The sequence below is a fragment of the Silurus meridionalis genome, chromosome 18 (genome assembly GCF_014805685.1).
Source record: "Silurus meridionalis isolate SWU-2019-XX chromosome 18, ASM1480568v1, whole genome shotgun sequence".
In the NCBI taxonomy this organism is placed as follows: Eukaryota; Metazoa; Chordata; class Actinopteri; order Siluriformes; family Siluridae; genus Silurus; species Silurus meridionalis.
This window is the reverse complement of record NC_060901.1, coordinates 17,939,953-17,964,155: the sequence shown is the minus strand read 5'-3', so window position 1 is coordinate 17,964,155 and position 24,203 is coordinate 17,939,953. Positions and strand designations below refer to the sequence as shown.

General features: G+C 39.1%; 1 protein-coding gene across 2 annotated transcripts; it reads right to left on the bottom strand.

Annotated features, from left to right (window-relative positions):
- Nucleotides 1–49: 49 nt before the first annotated feature.
- On the bottom strand, nucleotides 50–19,099 carry agbl5 (AGBL carboxypeptidase 5). Of its 2 annotated transcripts, XM_046873232.1 has the most exons (17): nucleotides 18,929–19,098; nucleotides 17,872–18,137; nucleotides 17,522–17,693; nucleotides 16,600–16,769; nucleotides 14,572–14,749; nucleotides 12,985–13,163; nucleotides 12,335–12,833; nucleotides 11,691–11,860; nucleotides 11,315–11,450; nucleotides 11,036–11,226; nucleotides 10,230–10,426; nucleotides 9,121–9,321; nucleotides 2,597–2,730; nucleotides 2,471–2,511; nucleotides 2,067–2,210; nucleotides 1,709–1,808; nucleotides 50–212 (listed from the first exon to the last, which is right to left on the bottom strand). In XM_046873232.1, the coding sequence occupies exons 2-17, from the start codon at nucleotides 18,117–18,119 to the stop codon at nucleotides 138–140; spliced, it is 2,835 nt and encodes a 944-aa protein (XP_046729188.1). In that variant the 5' UTR covers nucleotides 18,120–18,137; nucleotides 18,929–19,098; the 3' UTR covers nucleotides 50–137. The 2 variants fall into 2 exon arrangements, with proteins under 2 accessions (XP_046729188.1, XP_046729189.1); XM_046873233.1 differs by lacking the exon at nucleotides 9,121–9,321 and having other exon boundaries at nucleotides 18,929–19,099.
- Nucleotides 19,100–24,203: the final 5,104 nt, after the last annotated feature.

Here is a 24,203-nt window from a genome sequence, read left to right as displayed (position 1 = left end):
CTATGAAGCATCTCAACATCATCTCAATATTAGTTACTGAGACTGTATATAAAGTTGTGGGTTTTTTCACCATAGACCTGCTTTATTGATACAGTGCCTGTGAAAGAGGGAATATACTGTACATTTCGAGAAGCAGTTCAGCTCTCCGTGCTCAAGGATGCGCTGCTCTTTGCCGGCCAATGCTCAGATTGTGCTGTTTCTGCGGCGTTGTCCTGTAAAACCAAGGCTGTGGTTTTTATTCATATAAAAGGACAGTGCATTCAGAGAATAATTCAATATATATATATATATATATATATTTTTTTTACATTGCAGGTGTTGGCTACAATGCTTTACAAATCAGCATTTCTGCATGAAATGTAAGGTTTTGATACGATTTCAACACCGCTTTTTAATGGACACTGTCCCAAAGCAGCTTCATTATTAGAAATGATCAATTTGTCCATGTAAGTTTATCCCTAATGAGCAAATCAGTGGCAAAAATTCCAACGAAAAACCATCTGATTTGGTACGAGGAAGAAATCCGGAGAGGAACCAGTCTTGATGCTCAACACCAAATGTCCGTTTATTATAGTTTTACAGTTCAAATCATGTCCAGTCCACTGTCTTGCCAATGTTGGACTGCCATCAAAGTGAAGAAACAAGTCCTGAGAAATGCTAGCATAAAGGTGTTGCATGGTACTGTTTCGAACGTAGCGTTTCCTTATAGAAAATTGTACATAAAGTAAAAGGAGCACATTACAAACGCTTTACGATCCAATACACTCTTTCATTTCACATGTTTCCGTTTATTGAACTCAGAACAACAAAGTCAAAGGCACGTCGAATTTCATTCGCGTTTTCTTAAAAATCTGCTCGAAATGACACTAGAGACCCCAAAAAGATCAGTCAACCAATATCAGAATGATTTTGGGAAATTTTTAAGTACTTCTTTACATGCAAATTTCGAATTTGAAGTCACGTTTCTAAAAGATGTATTAGATGCAACCTTTGCTAGTTGGCTAATAATTTATGCTAGTTTGTTTTCCGGATTTTTAACCGACTTGTAAAGACTGTGGCTTGAAATCTCAAATGAAATGACCAGATTCCAGAACAGACCTCTATTTTAGTTTAGTTTAGATTTAGTATTTTAATTTTATAAAGCAGGAACAATGAGGGGCATTCGAGTCAAAGGCATGGCAGTAGGCATGGCAGTACTAAATGCAGTAGTAAGTGGCTATAGTATCCTATTACTGATAGGTGGCATGGTATACATGTTACTGGGCCGGTCCAGAGACCGTTAATCCAGATGGCAGACATCATTGTTGGTGTGTGCATGGAACAGCGTGTGGTGATGAAGTTGCGTAAAACTTGCGGATATCTACAGAAGAATTTAAGCACAGTACGGCGACGAGACGCTGCTCAGCCGCAGTAAAACATTTGAATGGTGTGAACGTTTCATAGATGGCGATACGTCCGCCAGGACATTCGGTATCACCCGGATGAGGATAGGTTCCCTTTTGAGTCCGGTTCCTATCAAGGTTTCTTCTCCATACCATCTCAGGGAGATTTTCCTCACCATTGTTGCCACTGACTCGCTCATTAGGGATAAACTTAAAGGCATTAACGTATAACTTTTAAAATCTATATTCGCAAAGCTGCTTTGAGACTGTTAAAATGCGCTATGTATGTGTGTGTATGTGTGTGTGTGTGTGTGTGTGTGTGTTACCTGTTTAGTTGTGGCATCGTTCATATCTCCACCACACAGCTTTGGGAAGAGTTGCTCGGCAGAGCTTTTGTCACCAAGTGCATTGCAGCGTGATCTGTCCCTAAAAAAAAAACACACCGCATAATGAATTCTTCAAATTCGCAAAATAATAGAAAGACGAATTCAGTGCTGTCATGTGGATTACCAATAATGTTTCAGCTAATCACATGAATAAATACACAATGCCAACCAGAATTCTTTTTAAAATAATTGAATTCTGTCATTAAAAGGAAATTGAAGAAAAACGATTGACGGCTGAGTGAAAAGGGTTTCATGAGGCACATCTGCATCAATGATGTGGAGATAATGTAGTACAGACCTGTTAGGTGTTTTCTGAGACAGGGTTTGACAAAGTTCCACACTCTCATATTCGGACTGTCGAAGCGCTCTGTCTGAGGTAGACGAGGAAAAGACGACTGTTTTACGAGCCGCGATTCGTCTACGTCGGAAATGCAACTCGCATCTAAAACCATGTGGACCACAGAAATTACAGAGTCAGCAATTACATTTACAATTATCCAGAGCATTTATTTCATTCATACCAGCTATTATAGGGGTTAAGGGCCTTGCTCAAGGGCCCAGGAGTGTTAGCTTGGTGTGGCTAAGATTTGAACTCACGACCCCCAGATTCAAAGTCTAATGCCTTAAACCACTAAGCTACCATTTGCGGTTATTTCACTGAAAAGGGCATAGAAAAAGATTCGATCTGAAAACCTTTATTACCTTCTGATCTCAACGGATAAGCCACTGTCCACGGGGTGCTCCTTTGGGGAAATCGGAAATGAGAGCGCACTGAGTAATTTACATTTTCTAGACGTGTGCAAGTAAACACAGTCTTTGGTGCTCTACCTGAGACGACCTCTTCCTCTGAAGAAATGGAAAGGACTGAGTGGAGCCTGAACTTCTGTCTGAGAAGCTCTTCTTAGTCAGTGAAGGAGGATCTTTGCTTTGTATTGCTGGATGAGAATAAGGATCTTGGTTTCCTAAATAGTCACAGGCAACAGAAAAGAAGCATGGAGTAAAAAAAAAAAACATTGAGATGAATCACATCGAACACTGAAACTAAACAGTGGTATGTGGTTTAATTGTTAAAAAAAGTAAAAAAAATATTAATGTAGATTAAGTCCTACAGATATTATTCACATCATCAGAATGATGGCAAAAAAGTGATTTTGACCGTTGCATGGCTGCTGGTCTGAGTTCTGGCTTGATTTACTAGAGTTTTCCAAAAATGGTGCACATAATAAAAAATATCCAGGCCAGCAGTCTTCTGAAAATGCTCCGCAAAGTGGAAAATTTTGGAAAAGAGGGTTTTTTTTGCGCATCACAGTTTCAAAGAGCCGGAAAGTAAATAAACGACAGGTCAGTTTTGCCAAATGCACAGTACAGGGACTTACTTCTACGTTTTCAGGCTTTTCAGCGTGGATGAGCAACTTTTTTTAGAAAAAAAAAATGAAAGTGGATGGATCGTTTTTTTAGATGAAAATCCGTCTGGTTGAACAGCTGAAAGTCTGTGTCAGATTCAACTTCTGTCAACCAAAAATAGGAATCAGAGACTGCAGTGGGCGATCAGGATTAAAATTGGACAGCTAGAGATTTAGGGGGGAAATAAATGTAGTCTGGTCTAAGGAATTTCAACTTCAACTGCAACAAATAGATACAGTGAGGAAAATAAGTAGTTGAACACACTGCTATTTTGCAAGTTCTCCCATTTAAAATTCATGGAGGGGTCTGAAATTGAGAGACATAATCTAAAAAAAAAATCCAGAAATCACAATATATGATTTTTAAACTATTTATTTGTATGATACAGCTGCAAATAAGTATTTGAACACCTGTCGATCAGCTAGAGTTCTGACCCTCAAAGACCTTTTAGTCTGCCTTTAAAATGTCCACCTCCACTACATTTATTATCCTAAATTAGATGCACCTGTTTGAGGTTGTTAGCTGCATAAATACACCTGTCCACCCCATACAATCAGTAAGAATCCAACTACTAACATGGCCAAGACCAAAGAGCTGTCCAAAGACACTAGAGACAAAATTGTACACCTCCACAAGGCTGGAAAGGGCTACAGGGAAATTGCCAAACAGCTTGGTGAAAAAAGGTCCACTGCTGGAGCAATCATTAGAAAATGGAAGAAGCTAAACATGACTGTCAATCTCCCTCGAACTGGGGCTCCATGCAAGATCTCACCTCGTGGGGTATCAATGTTCCTAAGGAAAGTGAGAAATCAGCCCAGAACTACACAGGAGGAGCTGGTCAATGACCTGAAAAGAGCTGGGACCACCGTTTCGAAGGTTACTGTTGGTAATACACTAAGATGTCATGGTTTGAAATCATGCATGGCATGGAAGGTTCCCCTGCTTAAACCAGCACATGTCCAGGTACGTCTTAAGTTTGCCAATGACCATTTGGATGATCCAAAGAAGTCATGAGAGAAAGTCATGTGGTCAGATGAGACCAAAATAAAACTTTTGGGTCATAATTTCACTAAACGTGTTTGGAGGAAGAAGAATGATGAGTACCATCCCAAGAACACCATCCCTACTGTGAAGCATGGGGGTGGTAGCATCATGCTTTGGGAGTGTTTTTCTGCACATGGGACAGGGCGACTGCACTGTATTAAGGAGAGGATGACCGGGGCCATGTATTGCGAGATTTTGGGGAACAACCTCCTTCCCTCAGTTAGAGCATTGAAGATGGGTCGAGGCTGGGTCTTCCAACATGACAATGACCCGAAGCACACAGCCAGGATAACCAAGGAGTGGCTCTGTAAGAAGCATATCAAGGTTCTGGCATGGCCTAGCCAGTCTCCAGACCTAAACCCAATAGAAATCTTTGGAGGGAGCTCAAACTCCGTGTTTCTTAGAGACAGGCCAGAAACCTGACTGATCTAGAGAAGATCTGTGAGGAGGAGTGGGCCAAAATCCCTCCTGCAGTGTGTGCAAACCTGGTGAAAAACTACAGGAAACGTTTGACCTCGGTAATTGCAAACAAAGGCTACTGTACCAAATATTAACATTGACTTTCTCAAGTGTTCAAATACTTATTTGCAGCTGTATCATACAAATAAATAGATATTAAAAAAAAAATAAAAATAAAAATCATACATTGTAATTTCTGGATTTTTTTTTTAGATTATGTCTCTCACAGTGGACATGCACCTACGATTACAATTTCAGACCCCTCCATGATTTCTAAGTTGGAGAACTTGCAAAATAGCAGGGTGTTCAAATACTTATTTTCCTCACTGTAATAGGGTTAGAATTTAGCATGAATTCATGGAGATATCCTACATTGGATTTACATTTACAGCATTTCCCTTATCCAGAGCGACTTACAACAGAGCAGTTGAGGAGGCAGCAGTGGTATCTTGATGGTGCTCGGATTTGAACTTATGACCTTCCAAGCCATAACCCGATGCCATAACCACTGAGCGACCATCTCCCTTTGATTTTTTTTTTAAAGTAATGGTGTAAGGGATATTTTCATGCCTCATATTGAGCTTCAATATGAATCTACATGAGTTTACTTTCATAAATTTTTTTTGTCTTTTCACAATTCTTCTAATTCCAGCATAAGAATGAATCGATTCAAACCACGAAGATAGCAGTGAGTTAAGTGTACGTCAGTGACTTTCTTGGATCTGATCTTTCTGGATTTGACTGTACCAGACCGTTCCAGAATGTTCTAAACATCTTTACAATCCTCCCAATGTTACTTGTGGTAGTAGACGATAATTTACGTTAGCAATACGACACTATAAAACAATAAAAGCAGCAGAAAACTTTAAATAAGATCTCGTTAGGAAGAAATCTAGGAAGGATATGAGCTCACTTTATGAACATTGATAGCATCATTACTAGCATGTGGCACCGAGTTAGCAAGAATTAGCAACACAGTTTGAGGCATCAACTTAACATAATGGGAATTAATCATTAATCTGCTAAGTTTTAGGGTATGGAGATATAGTTAGCCAGTGTTGTGTAATTAGCAATGACCAATTGAGGTAAAACATGGTGCTAACTATGCTAATGCTGTACGAATACCTTGCTATGAGGTAAATAATGAGGATGGATCTGTCTGTCTGTCTGTGGTAATGTGAGCTAATGATGTGAGACACATTGACATTTATACATGCAAGTGTAAAGACTAAATATGAAGCACTGAATACTCCAAATACTTTGTAGTGCCTCTTGTAAAACCTGCCAAAGGTGATCCATTTCATCCCAGAGCACTTCAGTAGGATTTAGGTGCGGTGACTGGGCATTCTGGGACAGATAACTTTCCAGATGACTGTCTTCAATGAGCCGCAGTCCAGACGGGATTCCATGGTGTATAATGAAGTATAGAATGGTAGCCATGTTGGTTTATTCCTTTCACCCTGAACAACTTTTCTTTTCTAAAACACCCCCAAACCATTAAGGTTCCACCTCCATGTTTAGCTGTGGGGGTAAGGCAGTCTGCTAACATCTTCACTCCTGGCCTCTATCTTACACAAGTTCTTCTTTTTTGAGTCAAAATTTTCACGACTCATCCAGTCTACAAACCTGTCTCGTTCTCACCAATACTCGTATGTTGCATGGAAAATAAAGGAACATGTATGTGTCAAAAAAAACGAACAAAAAAAAACCTAAAGACTATGAAAGATGAGAAAGTTTAAAGCAAGGGCTGCTTGGAATCTGGACGTATCTAATCATATCTTAAAATGCACTTGCGATATGAAATGAACGAGATCCAAAATGAAAAACTGCATCTTTAAAGGAGTATAAGTGCAGGAACAAAGAAAGGTCATAAGTCTGGGATTCAATTCGACCAGCGGTCACGTTTATTCACGAGTGAAAAATAACGACCACCAGCTCTTTCAACAGTCCGAACAGTGTGCGTTTTATATACGGTACAGTATCATAAATTAGATCAAGAAAAAGTGTATACATTATACAGTATATGGTGTACACTTCCATCCATAATGATCGAGAAGCACATTTAGTGGTATCGTTAAGAGTCAAAGGCAGAACATGATTCGGAAATTTGCTTTCGAAAACACCATAAACGAGATGATCATTGACATTTACACTTTTAAGGAAAAAAGAAAAAAAAAAAAAAGGGAATCTAGGAGGCTCATTTGTTCGGGTTGCTCCTATGGGAGGGATTGCTTAAAGGCTCTAGGCAGAGTTGTGAGAAAGCCAGAACCATCGTTTGATCTATTAACCCCTGGGAGACTGATTTTTTATTTATTTATTTATTTATTTTTACAAGTGTAGATACTCAATCACAAGAAAGCTACATCCTCACAATAAAACTGTATTAAGGTTATAGATACAAATCATGGAAGTCTTCGGATGGAAGATGGGAATAAAAGACGGCACGGTTTTACTGATGGTCAGGAAGCGACATCGGGGCAGAGCCTAACGAAGCACAGCTTAACAAAAACAAGGTCGGTCGCACGATCTACTCGGCGAGCCGGCTATTCTATCCGGACTTTGTGTTTTAGTCACATACGAATCCATCACAGTGGTTCAGACCAAAACTATAGAAAATAACGTACAAAAGCTGGAAATTAAAGTGGGACAGTGCTAATGTAGGAGTCCGGTGATTGAATAAAGTGCCTGGGTATTTGATGACGCTGCGTTCGATAAAAGAAAATGATCGTGGCCACCAAATAAAGAGTTAAAACAAAGACGAACCCAAAAAAAGGAAACTCCGGAGGGTTTCCTCGGCAAGTGGTGCGAGTTCTATTATGTACACACAAGTATTAGCTTTAGAGCGATCAAACATTTCGTTGTTAAATCAAAAAAATCCTTCGTTTTGTAGCTTCGAATGCACGCAGGCTGAAGATTTTTTTCGAAATGGCAAAAAAATTTTTTTTTAAACAAATAAAACTGTTCCCTGGAACTACATACACAGCAATAAACTAAACAAAGTTTCCAGAAACATCTATCTAAAAAACAACAACAACAACAAAGCATTAGAACTGGCCTAGGTTAAACAGTTCCAAAATAAAATAAATAAACATCAGCAAGATGAGAAACAGTGAATAGAAATGTGTGTATAAATGGTTGACATTGTTACTACACCATTAAAAAAAAAAAGTCAGAAAATGCCTGAACAGACCACCATAAGAAAGAAACCACCATTACGTAGATGTTTCCCATATCTCAAGGTTCGAAATGGTTCTGCCAGGACGCTGCTTTCTGACTTCCCCCCCTGGAGGTTGTACTTCATGCTACTGACCAGTGCTCGAATTCAGTCAAATCTTTTGGGGGTCCCCAGTTGTTGTGTAAATCATATATTTATAAGTAAAATAATCTTGGGGAATCCCAAGTCTTCCGACCCCCCCCACCCCACAATTCGAGCACCGCTACTGACTTATGAAGAGCGTAAAACAAAAAAAAAAAAAAAACTTGGCGATGAGACAATATGGACCTAGGGTCTGAGGAACTCGTACATTTGCTGCTACCTGTGAGCGTTAGCACGCAAAAATACCTTACGGCAAATAATCCCCATTTTAGTCCTTTGTGAAAGGAACCTCAAGATCTTTAGTACCCATTTGGACATTATGCTACAGTATTAATATTCTTTAAAAAAAAAAAAATAATAATAATAATTCCGAAAACAACATCCAAACACCATGAGGAATGGGAAGCGGTGGGCTAGTCTGGCATTTTCTATATATATATTCGAAAATAATTGTGAAGAAAATAAAAAATATATATATAAAAAAAAAAAAAAAAAAGACAGTCAGTCAAATTCTGATCGATGGCAAGAGATGAAAAGTGCAAGAATGCGTACTGCAGAAAGGATTCATCACTGCACGGGAAACTTTCTGAAAAGAGAGCAATATGCGCGCACACACACACACACACACACACACACACACACACACACACACACACACTCACACAATCATATACACACACACACACTTATACACACACGACTCAAATACAGTTACTATGCACCATTTTTTGTTCCCTATTACATTCAGTCATTGGCATGGAGTATAGTGTTATGTGATCAAAGTGCAATGCTAAAAATAATTAAAAGAAAAAAAAAAAAAAAAAGGCGTTTTATGCCATGTTTTGCCCCTTCGGTCAATAGCTCGGGGTCTTCTATTTAAATGTAGGCACCACATCAAAGACTCATTTTTTTCTTTTGCACATTCACCCACCCAGTGTACAAACACATGCACACACGCACACACGCGCACACACACATGCGCACACACACATGCGCACACACACATGCGCACACACGCACGCTCCAGCCAGTTATTCTTGCTGCGCTGGCTGTGCTTTCTGAGAGTCTCTGAGGCAGGTGTGATGCAGAGGGCTCAGCTTGGTAAGCAGGCCGGTGTGGGAGTACAGACCTGCCATACCCATGGAGCAGGTAGCCGCCCCCGCCCCCGCTCCCAAGGAGGACGAGGAGGGAGAAGAGGATGAGGAGGATGAGGAGGATGATGATGGGGAAAGTGGGGGACATGCTGGGATGGCTTGGCTGTTGCTGGGACAGTGGGCTGAGATGCGGTGACCGAGGTGGTGCGGGCGTTTCTTCTCTTGAGCTTTCGTCTCTGAAGGGGAGAGAAATACAAGAGCGAGACGAACACACTTTATGACAATATAAGATATTGTGTGGAGTCTGGAGAACCACCACTACCCTGCACTTTCCCTCCTCTGATCACCCATTTCAACTATATACACTACATACGTTTGTGGACACTTGACCATGTGTTTTCTGAGCATCCCATTTCACATGAAGTCCCATTTGCTCTTATAATAACCCCCACTCTTCTGGGAAGAGGTTCCACTAGAGATTGGTGGAGATCAATCAATCGATCGATTGTCTGTCTATAATGTCTGTCTGTCTGTCTATAATAAAGTTCTTTCTTTCTTTTTTCACCTCTGTCTGTCTGTCTGTCTGTGTGTCTATAATAAAATAATCTTCCTTCCTTCCTTCCTCCCAAACCCAACCCCATCCACCCATCCATCCATCCGTCCATCCGTCCATCCGTCCATCCATCCATCCATAGAGGGCTGTTTAACAGTGTTTTCAGCTCTATAGCAGGAGATCTTCCACTTCGAACCCATGGAAAAGCTGATCTTCAGGATCTGGCTTTGCGTACAGGGACATTGTCATGCTGGAACAGTTTTGGGGTCTCCTAGTTTCCTCAAGTGAAGGGGAAATTTCATGCTAGCACATCCAAAGATCTGATACAAATGTGTGCCTTTAAGTTTGTGGTGACACTTTGGGGGGAAAAACACATATGACTGGAGAAATGATGTGTCCCCACATGTTTGTTCATATAGAGAACATCTTATCTGAGGAGTTAATTCAAGTAACCAGTCAAACATTGTGTTTCGAAGCTATGAGCTTAGAACGGGTATCAGTGACTGTGAAATCCTGATCTATACAAGTGCTTTGCAGAATTATTCAGCCATACTCTGTCATATAGCATTTTGACTGAAAGAGATCTCTCACCTCTAATTGGCCCAAGGCTTTTGTGGGTGGGCCTGTGGGAGCCGGGGGCGTTTCCAGCGTTGCTCCATCCAAATGTAAAGCTTGGAGAACTCTTTAGCTGGGGAGGCGTCTGCTTGTTCCCAGCGTTGCTGCCGTTCCGGGTGCTGTGGCTACGACTCTGGTTTAGAGAGTTCTCCGAAAACGAGCTGCTCAAACCTCTGAATTTGGTGTGGGGAAAAAAAGCGGTACAAAATAACAAAAAACAAATACAGCATATATATTTTTTACTCATATCATATTTGTATTTAATTATAAAGGTTGGCTTTTAAACAAAAATTTCACTTAGTTATTAATAGAGGTCAAGGCACTGATGGTTGATTTGCTGGAACTATCGGTAAAAAAACCCAAATCGATAGTTTTTCCGGTTCGCTGTTATTACGAGAGTGGCCTCTAGAGGTGAATCACTGATGGCGCGTGCTGTTTAATTTTACAACAGGCTAGAGTGCTGTACTATTTATAACTAAATAATTCTAGCATTATATTTCTGAATGGATATATTCATGTTTATTTCATATTTGCATAACTAAAAAGTTTTGATTTCAATAGCAATGAATATGGAAAAAAAACTAACTAAGTAATTACACTCTTTTAATAGGCGATATAAATAATAAACTAATCTAGCGTTAATAAATAATAAATACATTTAAAATCATAATAAAATCTCCACAAAAATGCTGGCAGTCATTCCAGGCCATGTGATTTTTTAAAGAAAGGAAAAATTATGTGGCCCTCACAGAAAAAAAATAAAAAAACTGGGGACCCCTTACGGGCATTTCGGTGGACTCGGCGCCTTGTTTCCATTCTTGCGGCCGTTGGAGCCCAAGCCCTTGTTGTTGCGCACGTGTTTGAGCAGCGACGCTCGCAGGTTCACCAGGCTGCTGTGCTCGGACAGGACAAGTCGTGGCCAGGGGTTGCATTCAGCCATGTCCAGCGCTGCTATAGCGACCGCACGGCCAACCTGCAAGAAATGAACATTCGAGGAATCTGGCTCTGGGATGACGCTCACAGAAACATAGAACATATAAATTAGGAACGGTTTGTTTTACCTGCTCAAATATTTCAGGTGTGTATTTGGGAGGGAAGGTAGAAGGTGGAGGAGGGGTGGCTCGGCCGTTGTCATGGCAGGCAGGGGGAATAGTGTTGACCAAGCGGCCTGTGTTGTAATTACACTCCAATGTGTAACTGCATAGACATTAATACAGATCTTTCATTAATCTCATAGAGAGATTTCAGGGTTATTGTTCCATCACAGTGAAACAATACAAACCAGGCAATAAATAACTACACTTTCTAATTATTTTTGACATATTTACACTCCCAAACTGATCGATCGCCTTGATCCTGTGAGGAAACATGTGCTGATGGTGGTCTCGTCCAGGATGACTCTTTTTGTGCCAGTTTTTCCTGACGTCACTACCTTACCTGTGAACTAATCCGATGGCCTTGTGCATGGCCACTCGGCCGCTTCCCTCTTTGGACTGACCGTCGCGCCTGTCCCGGGCGTACATGTTCTTCTCCGAGAAATTACAGCCAGGGAAGTCAAAATGGGCGCAGTTCAACGAGATCAGCTTCGGATACATCAGGTTCTCCACCTGCCATGAGATCAGATCAAGAACATTCCCCCGATTACGATGCAGTACGATCCGCTTTTGATTCGAATCAATGCAATACGATTAAAAAAAAAAACAACAAAAAAACAGATAGTATCTGAACAGATAGTAAATCATCAAGTGCCTAGTGTAAAAAAAAAACACAAAAGAAAAACAACAAAAAAAGATGAAATAAAACCAGATGCAGCTCTACCTCTGCCATATCAATCTAATGTTTTATGGGACTCTCAGGACACGGTCACAGCGAGGATAAATTGATCGACGTTGATAACGGTCGTTTTCTAACTGATAAAAGTATAGCGTGTTTACTAAAAATGAATTAGGAACAAATTTACTTTTAATGATGCAAATACGCCAAAAACCGATGCGTCGCGATACAAATGACGACGTCTATCCGATCTATCCTGAATCTTACTGTCCCTAGCATATGTATGTACAATACATGTACGCGTGTACCTGCTGATTTTCATCAGGTAGGTTGTTTCCGTACATAAAGCATCCCCTTTTTGAGGCGTGGCCATGAAGATCTATGTAATAGGCCACTCCGCTTTCGTGGGGTGAAATCTGCTCGGTCTGTACGAGGTTAGAGACGCAGGCTTCGCTCCGGCTCGCCGTGGATTCGTTCTCGTCGCCTTGCCCGAGCTTGCCCTTCGTTCTGGTTTTACCCTCCCAGCTCTCGTCCATCTGCATGGGAATCTGAGAGAGGTCGAGGGTCGGGCCCTCCAGTCGCTCCACCTCGTTGCGGCAGTTGAGGTAGTGTTCGAGCTCGTGGGGTGTGCTTAGGGTGGTGGTGTTGGACTGGTTGGAGAGTTTTAATGCTGACGGAGATCCGGTTTTGAGCCGGTTGTGCCGATGATGGTAGAGGAGGAGGGATTTGGCTCCGTAGATGGAGGGGTGCAGCTCAGCACTTGGGTTCATGTACTGCCGGTTAAGATTCACGCCGCGCGAGTCCGTCCTTGAAAGACAGACACGGCAATGTGTTAATATTTAATACATTTACACCTTGATTTGATTATATGTATCGATACAATGCATTTTTAGAGCAAAGTCGTTATAAATACGCATGTCAGCGAGAACAAAAAGCTTCTCTCTTTGGAGCTACCGACCTATAGTGCCCTCGAACAACCCCGTCGGGATTGAGCATGGGGATGAGCTTGAAGACAAACATCCGGCAGAGCATCTGTGCCCGCGGGTCCTCCTGGTTTAGGATGAAGTTCAGGAAGCCGTTGAACACAAAGCTGGATGGCGTCTCCCCGGGGTGCACCCTGCTGCTGATGAAAAACACCTGCACACAGATATAGGCACGATCGCGATTCCTCATTTTATAGTGCGAGCGACGACTGTAGTTCTGAGTGTTCAACAACAGGGGGCAGAGTGTGGGCAGCACATTGTGTGGCACGTTGAGTATGTGCCGAATTCTTTTTTTTTCCCCTCTCAGGCCCACTCTAAGACTGCTTCAAATATATGTGCTTTTAAATATAGAGTTACATTCATTAAAAAGACTTTTACATTATGAAAACAGTGAGAATAAGGTGACATCTACTGCGCATCGACATTTTCTTACTTATTTTAAAAGGGCGTGGCAAAAAAAGCATATTTTAGTTTTATACAGTTTTACTCTGTTCCAGGGGACAGCAAACACTGGGTGTTTCTTAAACAGTGGCGGGCGGTCAGGGCCAGCAAAGCCTTCTCTGCTGCCTAAACACTATCATAAGCACTGACCTACATTTACAACCTAAATTCTAATATTTGTTCCATGAAATTGTATTAATTTATTCCCAACAGTTTATTCTCTTCATTTCGTAGTGTTTCTCTCGGCTGCACTGCTTCCAGTATGTGTATGTGGATGTTAGATTTTTTGTCCAATCACATTTCAGCCTCTATGTGCTGGCATGTCAATCTAATCTGCCCAGGGCCTTTAAAGTCAGTACTGCTGGCCTTTTTACCATAGAGAATATTATCAATGAGTCTGTTTCTTTAACCAAACAAATTTCAAATTCGCCTCACAGGGCAGCTAGCTGACCCAGAATATCGTCAGCATTTTTCCGTCCTCTGATTGGTTGGTCAGAGGGAAACTGTTACAGTCAAGTTCGACAGACAAAACACCTCTTGCCCACATTAATACATCTGAGTTAGACTTTTGTTATGCCTACAGAGGAAGAGAAATTGATCTGGTCTCGGACAAACTTAAAAATCCATTTTGAAGAAAAGTTAGACATGGTGAGGAGGTCGGCCATCCCTAAAGCTAGCTACCGTGTCTCAGCCCGGGAAAGGGTTTGTTCTTCACTTCCAGACCAGTGAATACAAGCGGTACCACTGGATCACAGCCTCTTCGGGGTGGCGCAAATTACGAGTCTGCATGTCTCGTGAGTAGGTTGTATTTTATTTAGATTTTATATGTTTTTGTCATGTTATTAGACAAATATTGATTCTGAACTGCTCCAGATGATGTAGGTGCACAGTTGCGATTGTAGTGTAGAATTTTGGAGTCTTAACTGGGTTTCTACCTTTAGTAAAATGGTTTTCATCCTCCATATGCAAAATGCCTCTCTCTCTGTAATGCCACGTGTTGTTACATTGTGTTTTTGTACAGTATTGATGGTTTTTTATAATTGTGACGTGGTAGTGGTGGTGTTAAGAGGTGGATTAAGTTGGGTAAGTCCCCACTGAAGGCCCAGGTAGCAAATGCATACCCGTTTGCCGGCGAAGCGATGTGGCCGCGGAGTGCCGTGGTCCGGAAACAGTTTTTCCAGCCTCGGCTCTCTTTCCTCCAGCATGCCATGGCAGGAAGTCACAGTCAGCAGGTCTACTCTGTGTCCATCCAGGGAGTAACACAGCAGCTCACGGTGGTAATAGAGGCCGTCTGCCGGACTGGAGATGGAGACACCGAGAACGAAAGGTCTTTTTTTTTTTGCACTGGCCATAACTCACATTTACACTACTGTACATTCCACCCATAATTATACTGTATATACTGTATCATACATACATTTAAACTTGATTTCAGTAAATCATCATCTGACATGTATAATCTTTGCACAGTATATTGTATATTACTATATACTACATTAATCATCCTCATCCCTGTTTATATGGACCTCATACTCTATTTATCTAACTGTTATTTACTGTAAATAGTCCACTTATGCACTTCTGGTTAGATGATCACTACATTTCACTGGCTCTGTACATGTACCTTGCACAATGAAAATAACATTGAATCTAATCTAATATAAATCCGAGTCCAGGCCAAGCTTTTCTATTTTCATATTTCCTCTCTATAGGATAATATAGTAATCTCGAGTATGTGATATTTTTAATCCTATTTTTTTTGCATTTATTTCTGGATAAAATGTTCTGCCAAAACGAACAAAAACGGCAGCTTGAGATATGTGGAAGGTCCAGAAATACAGTCAGTTGACCGATTTTCATAGTGGATATCAAAATACTAACAATCAATAGTTCCGACAATAGGCGTTAGCGTGTCGCCTTGTTGGCGTTGTTCTGCTATCAGTAAATTTAATGGCGATGAACAAAGAGCACAAAATAATGAAAAAGTGGTATATGATGATCAGAGGTGGAAAGTAGCGAATTGCGTTCAATAGCGTTACTGGAAACTAGAGTATTTTTAAAGTAAATTTTACTTTTAAAGTACGATAATCCCCCGTTTATAAACGGGGGATTACCGTACTTTAAAACTAAAATTAGTAACATTTCAAAAAAATCACACTAAACGGACACCAACCCAAAAAATGCTATATTAATTACACAGGACTGTACTGTATTAACATTTTACTTAATTTTTTTAATGAATAATTCTATTTTTATTAATACATTTCATTATTTTAACATAAAATGCTATCCGTGGCAGGGCGCGAGATTCGAACGGCGGTAAAAGCGGGGCGATCACTGTATTGTATTTACCGCATTAGCGTATCCGCTACCGATATTGAAATATGAATAACACAAGAAGGAAAAAAAGAAAAGGATTGAAACTACTGCACCGATTGATTCAAACGCGCTAAACTCGCAGGACAGAAAGAAGGGAGACGGATGAGTGATGCTAACACGGACGCAAGCGAAATGCTATGAAACAAACCCCTGGCTGTATTTGAGTGACCATTTTGACTCTCGTAAAAACTCCACATCGAACCTGCACAAGCGTGCTGAGGTCAGTAAGACTACAACTGCAAAACTGCCAATTCACAATTACGATGTATTACCAGTTTCGTATGAAACGAATGAAAAGTTTAAAGCTTTAGAGTAAATCTGCTAATGTTGCATTGGATTGGAGCATTGAACCAATCGCACACTTTAGCTGAGAACGCAGGGTCCAATCAAAGCATTTCGATGCTAAAACGGTGCATAACTCTAACATTAGACTCAAGTCATAGACTGTAGTGGGTTTTTTTTATTTTTTATTATTATTTACTTTGATTTCTTTCTTTTTTTGTTGTTGTTGTTATTGCACTTTAATTTGTAGAAGAAAATGTTCCTTTAATTTAAAATGATTTATTTCATATTGTCGTTTTTAAACTACACTTGAATCCAAACCCTCCCTTTTTGATAAACTTTTTACGTTTACCCGAGTAGATTTTTCGGAATTTTTTTGTAATAACTGTACGTTTACTTGCATAGAATATTTTTTCTTTCCACCTCTGATTATGATAAAATTAAAAAGGTGTGTGTGTGTGTGTGTGTGTGTGTGTGTGTGTGTGTACCTGCATGGTCCCAGTGTATGAGAAAGACCGAGCAGTCTCTGGTCAAGCTGCAAAAGCATATCTTGGCACTCGGTGTACGAGAACGGATAACAGAAAGTGAAGTACGTGATGACTCCCTTCCCTTCCAGCACACGGTGAACAAACGACAAAGTGAACTGATTTTCGGACATCTGGAGTAAAAAACAAACAAAGATAATTTTCACTCTTTCAGGAAATGTTACTAGAAATACTACAAATCTGAGAAGAATAGATAGATAGATAGATAGATAGATAGATAGATAGATAGATAGATAGATAGATAGATAGATAGAAAGAAAGAAAGAAAGAAAGAAAACAGTAGAGGTTGACCAATAGTGGATTTTATCGATAGCTAGGTTGGATCGTACTTGCCGATACCCGACTGATCAAAGAATAGTTTTTTAAAATGGATACTGGATAAAAAATACAAAAATAAAAGTCTAGGTAAAATAGTATTTTATTACAAAAAATAAATAATAAAAATCTTTAGTGAATAATAAAAATTTACTAAAATAAATAAATGTATATATAAAAAAAGAATTCACTAATAAATATAATTATATAATGAACTAATTATATAAAAATGAATATGACAAAGCTCTCCGTGCAGCGTGCCGTCTCTCGTGTCAGCCAAAAAACACACACAAAAAAAAAACAGCCTCTAGAGGCTGCTCTTGTAATGACAGCGAACCAATCGGTATGGATTGAGTTCCAGCAATCAACTATCGGTTGGCAATTGGCAAAAAATAATTAATCGGTCGACTTCTAATTCACAGCGCTGTGCGAGACAGGAAATATATGTCCGAAAGCAGATATCTTGGCCCGTGATTGTGTTCAGTGCTGGACTCATAAAGGGATGCAAAACATTTCGAACTGAAAAGAGACAACAAAAAACACGTTGTACCTCGAAGGCGGGCCGGTCGCGGACTCTCTCCCAGCGCATTTTGACAGGAAACGTGCGCACAAACGGAGCCATGCCTTGAGAATACAGCTTGCTCTGCTTATTCATGTTCAACACGTTGATCTTCAGCAGTTTGCCCGGCGACACTCCGCGCACGCTGAAGTAGAACCATGACCTGCGTGCCAGACGGAGACGTGAGGATCAAATCGACATGGCTTTGAAAAGAACTAGCATTTTGTGACCGAAAGTATGCGTCACACTTATGTACACTAGAGCCCATAATCAATAGGATGGTCCACATACTTTTTGCTACAGAGTGTAGATTTGAATGAACAACAGTGTAATATTGTTACCGGTTGCCGTTTTCGAACTCGGTGTCTGCGCAGTCGGGTTTCGTCCAGACGTTGAACTCGTAGTCAACGTGCGAGTACGAGCTTCTCTCAGGATCGTGCTCGGAGGCCTCCACCTTCTCCACTCGGCCCAGATTCCCGGAGTCGAAGCGCGAGCTGAACACCACATTGCCGAAGCGGGCCTCCATGTCCAGGTCTGTTTGCTCGTCACGGCTTGAACATGTTGTGTCTTGACAGTCTCTCACGATCATACGTCACATTTATTGCTCCTGGAAGACAGAAACGCAATCCTATGTATTTAAACTAGTGCAGTTTGCTACAGATGCAGGTCGCGATTCGTGGTATTAAGAGGCGGTTTAGGTAAGACACCAACGTAAGCCTGGGTGTGAAATGCACGGCTCGTCACTGCCTTTCCCCGATCCGACAGACTAAAAGACGATTCCAAAGTATATGCCCAAAAGTATTTGGGCAACCGACCATTCTTACTGAACATTCCATTTGACATTTATTTGCCCTTATAATACGCTCCACTCTTCTGAGAAGGTTTTTGGACAGATTTTGGGGTTGGAGGTTAGTGATCATTCACTAATCAGACACTGATGTTGAATTCTGGAGGTCTACACGATCTGCTCAAAAGTATGTATACACCTGATCACTACACCCACCAGACAGATTCAAAGGCAACATGATTTTTGTTGCCTTTACAAATTCAGAACATAAATAATGGTTGGAAAATTTTAACATGGTGAGTTGCAGAGGCACAAACAGGTTATCTTGGAGCTTCAGTAACCAGTTGCAGCTGGTTTCTCTCCACCTGATTGATATTCCAGGGTCCAAACAAGACACAGTGACAGCTAACACTGATCTAATCACCGATCTAAACAATGATCACACCGATCACCCCTTCACTGATCATACCCCGGGTGTAAACGCAAATGATCAAATCTAATCACTTCGATTCCGTCATGCACCTGGTTTAGATACCGATCCTAACGCTGGGAGTTTCCGCAGGCCAGAGCAGTGACAACACGGCTGTATTTGTCCGTTAATCGGTTCGTACCTGCACAACAAAAAAAAAAGAAAAAAGAAAAAAAAAAGACTTGAATCCGTCGTTTGTTTCTCCGCGACTGCTGAAGAAACCCAAACGATTTGTCCGCTGTCCGCTCTGGAGTCTCTGCGACACCCAAACAAACCCACAGAGCCGTCTCCGTGCCACCCAACAACGCGGCCTCTGATTGGTCCGCCTGTGCCACAGATGGCACGTGCGATCATAGCGAGCGCTGATTGGCTGCTAATGCGGAAGCGATTTTTGTACCACAATATCAACATCAACATCATCATCAAAACATCAGCTTTAAAAATAAAAATAAAAAAAATAATAATAATAAAACAAAACTTGCTCTAAATAAAAATGTCAAGATTAAAGTAAGTTAATGAGTTAACAAACAAACAAATACATTATTAAATCAATAATAATTATAATAATCAGAATTTATAAATTTGATAAGTAATAGTCAAGTAAAAAATGTTAATACAAAGTAATACAATACATTAATAAAAATGAACTTGAAATAGGTAAAACAACAACAAACAAACAAATAATTGAATTAATAAATAAACATATAGGTTCAATAATAATAATAATAATAATAATAATAATAATAATAATAAAAATAATAATAAATGTAATAATAATAATAATACATTTAATAATAGAAATAATGTAATGATGTAATAAAATGAATGATTAAAATTGAACTAAATTAGTAATAAAATGATAATAATAATAATAAAGTTTTATATATATATATATATATATATATATATATATATATATATATATATATATATATATATATATATATATATATATAATAAGAATATTAATAATTATAATAAAAATATGTAATACAAATAAATTACTTTAAACATAATTAGTAATAAAAAAAGAAACAAATAAATAAACCACTGGGTCAACAATAATACTTAATAGGGTACTTGCATTTTGTAACATTCAATCATACTTTTTAAACATATGCTTTAAATAATTAATTAACTTTTTTATTTTCAAAAAATAATAAATACATCATTCTAAAAAATATATATTTTTTTGTTATGATCTGCATTACCCCCTTCTCATGCCAATTTAGAATACAAGCTAATCTTTAGTTTTATTGGCATTATTCCATCCATACAATACACTGATGTGGTGAGAGGTTGTGTGTGTGGCAAAGTTTCCAAGCAGGTAAAACTTGTTCATAAACTTTAGGAATGTAGTAGCAGGATGGTGAAAACTGCAAACCTTTATTTTTCATATCTGCAAAATACTTTTAAATATGATATTTGGGACAGACTGGGAATCAAGAGAATCCAAATATTTCCTAAACATTTTGGATTGGAGAAAAGTTGGATTGGAGTAAAAAAAAATAAAAAATAAATACTGCATTTATTCTGCCTTCTGCTTCTATCAGACATAAAACTAACATTTTGGAATAAAAAAAGAATTGTTTATTTTATAAATAAACAAAAAAGAGTTAGTTAATGTTCTAACAAATGATCAATAAATAAACATACAGACAGGTAAACCAATATAGTCAAACCCTTAACTTTAGACAGTAATTATCTTGTACCTTTTGTAATCTGAGATAAAGATTAATCTGGCACGAATGTAAACAGCAAATGCTTTAAGAACTGTAAGTTGCTAATTAGAACCTTTATGCATCAGACTTGTTTGTTCAGCACAACAAATAATCGAATTGAGATCGCCAGAATTTGGAGATCGAGCCAACGGCATGGATTTCTTCCTCTAATTATTCATGAACGATTTTTGCCCCATTACTGCCTTTAGGGAAATACAATTTAAATGATACAATGTTTTAGGTGCTTACATGTCAATATAACATCTAAACCGATAAAATCAAAGTTTCCGAGCAGAGCATTGCCCAGAACATCATACTAGATCCATTAATTCAATATATTTTCTATATGTATAGCACTTTTATCAATGAACATTGTCTCAAAGCAGCTTTACACAGATAACGTGGTGATAAAAATGAATAAGATATTCTTTATAAGTGTAAGTTTGTCCCTGATGAGCGAGCTGGTGGCAACTGTGGCAAGGAAAAACGCCCCAAGATGGCATAAGGAAGAAACCTTGAGAGGAACCAGACTCAAGAGGGAACATATCATTCATCCAACCAGGCAAACTTCTTTCATCATTCCACGGTCCACTCGTGATGCAGTTTTAAAATTGATAAAATATGTATGTATATGTGTGTATGTAATTGTATAAGATCACAACTCTTTTAAATACTTTGAAAATCATGTCAAATTTAGGGTCAAATTAGATTCAATGCTGCCATTTTTTCAGAGTACAAGTGCAGAGCCAATGAAAAGCATTTAGCATCTAACCCAGGGGTCCCCAAACCTTTCTCTTTGAGGGCGACATCATTTTGCCTTTCTTTAACAAAGGGTCGGTCTGTAACAGAAAATTACATTGGCTGGAGTGACTAGCAGTATTAATGTGAAGATTTGTTTTTGACAGATGAGAATGATTAATATCTTAATGAAATTTTTTCATATTCATTGCTATTGAAATCAAAATGTTTATTTACATAAGCATATGCATGTGGTTGGTGGGTAAAGCTAACAAATAATTAGGCTACGTTAATAACTAGGGGTCGACCGATACGGATTGCTAAATTGGATTGTATTTGTCGATAATTGATTAATAAACCGACAGCTTTAAAAATGGATACTGGATAAAAAACAAAACAAATAAGCACCCAATTCAAAATAGTACTGAACTTTATTATAAATATATATTTCCTAATTCTTTCTTTCAGCCTCTCCCATTAGGGGTCGCCACAGCGGATCATCCATCTCCATACTACTCTGTCCTCTACATCTGCCTCTTTTAAACCAACTACCTGCATGTCCCAAAAATCCAGCAAACTGAGCAATACAGGGCAAAACACACACAAAAAAAAAACAGTCCAGAGGTCAAAACTAAAACAGAGCAGAACAGGGGTCAGGAACAGGAGCAGGAGCCAGAGCAGGAACAGGAACAGGTACAGGTACAGGTATCCAGAGCAGACTGAGTGGCAGGAATCGTCTCAGGGGCTAAGGAGCTGGTAAGATAATCTGGGCTAAAGTCTCGGGTGTCCTTAAATACCCAGAGGCGCGGGAAAAACAGCAAGATGGCCGCTGACCCGAAAGTGCGTGCCACGAAACCGGAACTGCGCGCCGTGTGCCTGGAAGATCCTGACAGTAGGCCAAAGATGGACCCAGCAGTGCTTTCAAATTCTATCACTTATCGGTTAGTTAATTGTAAAATTGGAGCAATAGTATGGTCAGACCATGCAACAGTGGAATTGGATATAGCTCTAAATACAGAAGCTGGTAGAAAGGGAAGATAGCGATTGAATACTGCATTATTACAAGATGGGGAGTTTAGCACATTGTTGGCTGATGATCTGACCTCCTTTTTTGAATATTTATATATATATATTTCAAAAAAGGAGGTCAGATCATCAGACCATCACCTTCCAACTCGATTTAAATGAGTAAATAACACTATTTTACTCCATAACACTTAATTATTAGACTATTTTAACAATACTTTATGTACATTAACAGCAATTACAATGCTTAATTAAAAAAAATAAAGTATAGGTACAGTAAAGTATGCAGTAGAGAAGTACAGAAAATACAGTACAATACAGTACAGAAAATACAGTAATGGGTACTCACTTTATATAGTATGCTGAAGTGTGTTTTAATGAGATAAACCTTGATTAGAAATGTTAAAACTAGCGTTTTGAGCAGCTCGCGGTTGCTCACGAGCCGATCTGAATGAGAGTCGCCGGTCGGAATGAAAGTCGCAAGCATGCGAGGTTGCGAGCGCTGAGGCCGCGAGCTCCGAGGTTCCACTGTATATATATATATATATATATATATATGACCAAATCCGAAATTCGACAGGGATGCAACAAAAAAAGCCCCATTCCACCGTGTCGAAAGCCTTTTCGGCATCTAAGGATATATATATATATATATATATATATATATATATATATATATATATATATATATATATATATATATATACAGTGTTGGGCAATAACACGTTACTAGTAACTCGTTACCGGTAATGAGCAAGACGAGTTTCTCAAAGTGGAAATATGCTCATTATTTCACTTTAGTTGAGTATAAAGACAAAAACTTTTAAGTCGAATGTAAGCTGTGTCATTCTGGTTCGAAGCTCCTTCAGAAACTCCATGCTAGAGGCTAGAAGCTAGAAGCTAACCCGGTGTTTTGTTCTACATTGTTGATAGTTTTCATACTTCAGCTGTAAAAGGAACATTTTTAAGAGCTCAACACAACAGCAGAAGCAACTTTAGTTTTTGATTGTGAATATATTATTCAGCTTGTTTTGTTGTTTATTTCAGAAATCCTTGTGATATATTCAGTTTGTGCTGGACTGACTTAAATAAAATAGTGTTTAAAAATTACTTTGTGTTTAAGTCAGTTTTGTGTTTGTATAGACCATAACGCATAAAATGGCATTAATGGGAACATTAAAGAAGGTTCTTTAAAAAAGTAACTAAAAAGTTACTTTTAACAGTAACGCATTACTTTTTGGTGTAAGTAATCAACAAAGTAACGGAGTTACTTTTTGAATGAAGTAACACGGCGCGCAGTTCCATATATATATATATGTCCTTGGTTAGTTTATTATATAAGAATCCTAGAGCAGCAGTGATGACAAATGGCATGACTTCCTCATTTTTTACAATTTCAAGAGGTACTCGTCAGGGATGCCCATTGTCCCCATTATTATTCACAATAGTTTAAGAGCCTCTGGCCATTATAATCAGGGCAGTCCCAAACATTATGGGAGTAAGGGTGTAGGGTAGGGGATAGAGCACAGGGTAATGTTATATGCGGATGATATTTTGTTGTTATCTCATGATCCTCTCAAATCTCTACCTTCATTAGTGAGTGTTGTTCAATTATATTCAATATATATCTCCAGCTATATCTCCCAAAATAAATTGGGAGAAATCTGAGGCTATGCCAATATCTAGAACATGTCACTTCCATACAGTGACCCAATTCGGTTTTAAATGGAATCCAGAAGGTATGACATACCTCAGGGTATAACCCTGACATATATCAGGGTTAAACTAACACAGAACTTGGAGGATATAATGCTTTTGAATTATGAACCACTGCTGTTAATGTAGACAAGTGGGAACAGCTAAAACTCTCTCTGTAGGGTAAAGTAAATATTGGTTATTGCTCCACAGTTTAATTATATATCCATGATGATA